At 40.7% G+C, this 6,248-nt stretch overlaps 1 protein-coding gene across 1 annotated transcript; it reads left to right on the top strand.

Annotated features, from left to right (window-relative positions):
• Positions 1 to 1,616: 1,616 nt before the first annotated feature.
• GCK72_012938 (uncharacterized protein) lies at positions 1,617 to 5,938 on the top strand (the record flags this gene model as incomplete). The annotated part of the gene is made up of 6 exons (XM_003096940.2): positions 1,617 to 1,823; positions 1,877 to 2,006; positions 4,375 to 4,451; positions 4,737 to 4,920; positions 4,970 to 5,049; positions 5,165 to 5,938. 6 exons carry the CDS (start codon positions 1,617 to 1,619, stop codon positions 5,936 to 5,938), a joined length of 1,452 nt encoding a protein of 483 aa, XP_003096988.2.
• Between the last annotated feature and the right edge of the window lie 310 nt (positions 5,939 to 6,248).

The following is a 6,248-nucleotide window of genomic DNA, read 5'->3' as shown; positions in this document are numbered from 1 at the left end:
AAGTTTGCATCTACTACTTGACCTGTAGATCAAACCCTTCTTAGGGAACGCCCCGCCCACTTTCCTCCGATGTGGCCAGAGATCCGATCAGTTGCTACAGTACCGCCATTTGCTAAGATTCTTAGGCCTAAGAAGAAAAAAAGTGAATAATATCTGATTTCTGTTCAGTAGACCTGGAAAACTGGAGAATACTTCCTCTATTTTTCAATTTTTGCAACCCTAAATTGCTTGCTCATTCCCAGCTCTCCCCATTTCCGTGTTCCTTTTTTTCTCTTTTTTTTCTGCTTTCTGTTTTGTGCTCCGAACCCAAAACACACACACACACAGCCCATCTGGTCATCTATTTCTCTGCGAGATCACAATTTTTTTCAGCCATGTTTTCGTTGTCTCTCCCCCCTCCAATTTTTGAGCTTTCCCCCAGACTCTAGACTCGGAATGGGATCTTTGAACAGCCACCCAAGAAGATGATTATTGAACCACTAGAAGGGGAAAAAAGAGAAAATAAGGGGAGAACGAGGAAGCTGAAGAACACGAACACCCCAAGCGAGTGTTTTCTTTAGAGAAAATTACATATTTTTCTCTCGGGGACCCCGCTTTTTTAACTTCCGCTTTTTCAACTCCTCCCTTTTTTAGAGATCCAGAGAAGTGATTATTCCATATATCATTCTAGAATAAAAAGTAGGTTCTAGGTATGTGTCCTTGAGGGGTACTGTAGCGATGAGCACTTGAGTAAGGCTACAGTAGCCAAGAGCCTTAAAATTTTTTTAGTGCTATGGATCGGCAATCCCAAGAAGATTAATGGCACATAATTGCATACAATTTACTAATTATTTGAAACATATTTTATCAATTTTTCAGTTTGTTGGCTACTGTTTCGGGTACTTATCTTTTTTTCTCATTCTGAAAAAAGTGATAATTAACATAAGTTTTTGGAATCACTTCTCTTCTTTAAATATTTTACACCTAGAATTCATTACTGTTACTTTTTATTTCAGGATCAACAGCTACAATTATATCGTCATTACTTGTGCTTACTAGTTGAGAACTAAATTTTTGTATCTGAAACAGTAACATTTTCCACAAAAACCCATTTTCAATGTAATTACTTTCAGTCCTCAAGTTTCTGATACAGTAACCTAGCTTGTGTTAACTATTCAAAATGAGTCGACTATCATTACACACAAAAACTGTCCAACGAAAACCTGAATAGTGAAACCGAAATCTCACTTTGTGTGCATAGTTTTCTTTTGACTACTGTAATTCGAAAGAAAATCTATCTAAAAGTATCCAGACTAGTACTAACTGATCTCGAGTGAAACCAAAACCTAAACTGTGAAACTGTCATCAGTGAACTTATCTTAAGTCGTGTTTGAACTGCTTACCGTACTTGTGTTGTCTGTGATACAGTAACCAATTCTGAAAAATCTTGGTCTCTATCATTTATCGAATTCTCATATTCTGGGATACTGTACCTATGTTATAGTAACCCATTTCATCCAACTTCAGTAAATTTTTCTTACTGTTTCTATATCTTGATAATCTTGTTGTCTCACGGTTTCATCAGTCCAATTGATTCCTAACCATTGCAATTTCATATTCATTCTATTTTCAGTAAAATGAGCCCACACATCCTCGCAACAGTGACCATCGACGACGAGAATCATCGTAACGAGAACTGCTCACCATCCTCTCAAGACATGAGCCAATCACCAAAACCAAAGGGACGCATCCTCTACTGCCGAAAGTGTGAGGGACACGGAGAGAAGGTCATCCTCAAAAATCACTCTCCCCAGTGCCCGTATATCCTGTGCAATTGTAAATCGGTAGGTTTTGAGAGGTACAGGTGTGTGCGAAATCTAATTATTAATGATTTCAGTGCGAAAAATTGAATTACAAAAGACTGAAGTCGTTCAACAAGAGAAACAAGGAGAAGATCGAGTTGGCAGCTGCACTCAACGCTAAGAGACACGCCACAGAGTCAGGATCGAGTGTAGACGATGAAGAAGGTACGGTACTTCTCCCTTCGGATTTCAGTATTCTGATTTCTGATTCATTTCGTATTTTGGTGCTTGTTGGCTCACTCTCCTCTCTGTCTGATAGATTTACAACGAATGTACCCCACAATAGTTCCTGTTCTCTCTTTTTTTGCCTCGAGTTGATCGAAAATCACAGTATGACTAAGTGAGACTAGACAGTCACACACACACGCGGAATACTGGGAATTCACTAACTCTTGAAAATAATAATAATAGAAACCAATTTGAGATCATGTTATGACGATAGTCTCCCCTTCATTTGAATGTACTCCTCAGTAACCGTTCGAAAATCGAAAAGTGTTTACAGTTGAATAGGGCACCACAATTTCATCATTCTTGTTTTCATGTTGTTTTCGTCGTTCCCAGCTAGATAGAGGTCATGCTCACTTTATAAGAGGAACAGGCGAGTCACGTACTTGGAATCGTTAAGCAACAAGGAAGTAAAATTAGAGATTAGGTTAGGATCCTGAAGTTAGAAAAAATTTTAATTCGAAGGAGTTCAGCACTGTTTCAAAACTATAATTCTTATATGATGGTTTTGAAACATGAACTGACAAATTTTTGACAGTTCAAAACATTTTAGACAGTGCTTTGTAAAAAACGGGATTTCAGCACTGTTTCAAAACTATAACTTTCAGATGATGGTTTGAAACATGTACTTGGTTCATTTTTGGTTTTTCAAAAACATTTTATACAGTGTTTTGGGAAAATCCTGCCCAGTAATTTTCCAGTTTCATGAATGTTTTTAAAATTTGAAGAATTTCAAAACTTTGATACGAATTCCGAACACTAAGAAATCGAGACATTTTGAAACCAAGACATTTCGAAACTATGAAGCAAATTTGGCCAAACCAGATCGTTTCAAAACCGAGACCTCTCAAAATCAAAAGTTTTTTAACAGATAACAAAAATTATCGAATAACTGTTTTGCTTCATTTTCCCTTTTTGAAAACGACATTTTGAAACCGAGAATTCTCAAAATGGGAACCATCTAAACATTTCGAGACCAATTTAAATAGTCGGCTTAAGATTATTATGCATAAGTTTATGTACACATGTCCCTGTTTCAGAATCCTCATTTCAAGGTCAAGTCTGTAGAATTTTCACTCCTCCACTATTTGTTTTAAATCCCAATACATTAGTGTGCACTGAACACATACCAAAATAACACGCGCGTTCATTTATCAACCAAAAATTTGTTTTCGCCTTCCCCCGAGTACCACCACACATTCCATCATGTCCTGATCGACACGAACCCATCCTTTACTGCCTGAAAAAAAACTGAAAACTGCCTGACCTTTTTGTTTTGCTCCTCCGCCCCGCCGCTTGTTTTTAGTGCATCATTCCAGCAACTTCCCCCCTCTTCTCTATTTTTGCTTCCTTCTGCGTCTCTTCTCTCTCTGTTAAGTTCTCTCTGTGATCTCTCACACGGACTACACTATTTCGACAAGTGTTTGGTCTGTCTGATTTTGTCGTCCCTCATCTCCTCGCCTTCTTCTTCTTCTTTTTCCTCTTCTTTGCCACAACGCCGCACTTTCAGTACACAATCACTATGTGTGCCCAGCCAGCCCCCCCATTCCAACTGTGTTTTTGCGTTTTTCCACGTCGCTCTGTCAGTCGGTTTTCGATTCGATTATTCTTTTACTGAAACTAAACAGAATACAGCTCTTTGACCAGTAGCCATATCTAGAAATAGTCTAGCCACCAGATTTCCCTGAATTCTGTCTGTGTTGACATGTCTTCTGCTCTCCTCGGAACATATAGGTCTTATTCTCTCTATCTGCAAATTCTTTAGACAGATTCATTTTCTTATCTTTTCTCTCCATCCATTTACTGATACGAAGACAACAGAAATCATCATTTTCCTTTCGATTCCACAACTTTCGATTCCTTTCTTTTCCCTTTTTTACCCCGATGTTTTAATTTTAATATGTACGAAAGATCAAAAACCGCGTGACACAAATGACTAAGTTTAGCGGCTCGACGACGTCAGCTCTCGGCTCATCATTAGATGAATCATTGAATGCGTGCTAAACTAGAGTCTGTGATGATAGAAAAAAAGTATACGAGTGTCGCGGGAAATTATACACCAATTTCTGTGGGAGTGAGTGTACACAGACTACGAAAATTTGGGAGAGAGCGTAGACAAAGATCAACATTCTCTCCTCTCGCATGTATCCTCTTCCCCTAATGCCACGACGCATACAACAAAAGTACGGAACCCATTTCCATCGCTGATCTTTATCTCATGTCCTAGATACCCCCACTCTCTATTGCATTTCGAATCCGCAAGACAATTTTCCTCATTTCACTCAATTCTTATTTTGCTTATTTTCAGGATACTCCAGAAGATCTTCGTTCTGCTCCAAAACTTCTACACCTGATATGGACAGTGGCGACACACGCACATCATCGGTAAGCATATACTCTATTCTGAAAACAAGAATCTAGTCTGGCTGTGATATGAGCGCGTGAGCACACACGCCGTCGGCCTGAAAGAGAAGGGGAAAATTCTGATCTTATGGTTTTTAATCTCGCGCTCTTTTTCTCTTTCTCAGTTTTTTTCTCTCCCCTTCTCCCTCAAGCTAGAGAACCTCGTCTAGCAGTCAGAATAGGCGGGGCAGGTGCGCGAGCCCCTTCTATAATAACAAGCTCCCCGCCAGCATATCACTTCTCATTCACTCTATGATACACTTTCAGACTACCCCTATTACTCGTGCCAGTCCAGCTGCTATGTCAAACTCCACACCAACCTCAGCTAATAATAATGGATTGGAGGGAAGAAGTGGATCGTTGGGACACATGACAGTGATGTCCTATGATATATGGAAGGCAAAGTGCGCATCGGAAAAGAAACGGCTAGAAGATGAACGTGCGAAGAAAAGTGAGTTTAACAGAAATTGAGATCAAATTATCATTATTTAAATTTTCAGCTTCCCTCGACCCATTCACCAGATCCCCGTCACCAACTCCAATGAGGAAGCGCGCACACACATTTGTTGCTCAGCCAACGGTAAGCATAGTGACGTCTTGAATTTCTGACTTAAAAATTCTGACCAACTTGTGATCTATGCTATAGTCGTCACCTCAGACCCCCTTGACTCATTCCTAAATGATTGTTTTTGCAGAACCGCACCGAAGAAATTCCCGTCGTCGCACCGAAGAAAATGTCAGTTGACGAGAAGGGTAAAGGGAAATACATACTCCTTCCCACGATCCCTGCCATGCGGATTTTTGTGAATGAGACCGAGGAGGAGAAGCCGTCACCACTTATGACTCCATCCCTGATCCCATCGATTCCAATGAGTCAGCAACAGATGACTCCGATGACTACAATGGCTCAACTCCCTCTTCCCACAACAACAATGGCACCGATGATTACACCGACGTCGATCTTCGACATCCCATCCACCTCCAGCAACATCCGCCCCTTCCAAATGCCAATCACAACCTCCCCAATGCAGCAGCAACTCCCACGTCCGGCTCCAGTTATGGCACCACCTCAACTGTCACCGTTCAAACCAGTGGGACTACCTGCCGCCAATCAGTCACTCGTCAACAACTTGTCCACCGAACAAAGTCTTAGCTCTCTGATTCTTCACAACACAGTACTCCAACAACAACAACAGAATAGTCAGATGATGCAAGACTTCCTCGGCGGATCACAAGCGACACCTCAACCACAGGTCGATGTGCTCTCAATGCTCCGCTTACAACAACAGGCGGCAGCGTTGGCGTCGGCTCTCCAGGCAGCGGGCATCCAGATTCCAATGAGCACACCCACACCGGTCTCGGCTGCTCCACAACCACTTCCGATGCTTCAGAAGACACTACCATCGCTCTCAACGAATTCATTGTTAAATCCATTCTTGCAATCTCATCTTTTCACGAACCCGGTTTAATTTTTTCTTACATTTTTATTTGTCTTCTGAGGCCCTTCCTCCACACAAAAATTGCATCCATAATACATTTGCTTCCTTAAACCCCTTTAGTGCTCTCAACCACCCCCGTCTAGTCTCTTCTCCTCTGTCTGAATCATACTTTTTTGTACTTTTCCTCTCTCTGAACCACCTGAAAATCTCTCTTTGTGCTCTCAGGCTATGTGTGATATTCACATCCTCTCACTCCTCATTTTTGCCCCCCTTAATTAATAATTATTTCTGACTCAAAATGTGAAAAATAAAAGAAATCAAAAATCAAATGTTATGTTTT

The sequence above is a fragment of the Caenorhabditis remanei genome, chromosome IV, assembly GCF_010183535.1.
Source record: "Caenorhabditis remanei strain PX506 chromosome IV, whole genome shotgun sequence".
In the NCBI taxonomy this organism is placed as follows: domain Eukaryota; kingdom Metazoa; phylum Nematoda; class Chromadorea; order Rhabditida; family Rhabditidae; genus Caenorhabditis; species Caenorhabditis remanei.
Note: the sequence above shows the minus strand (reverse complement) of the source record. Positions and strands in the feature narration are given on the sequence as shown.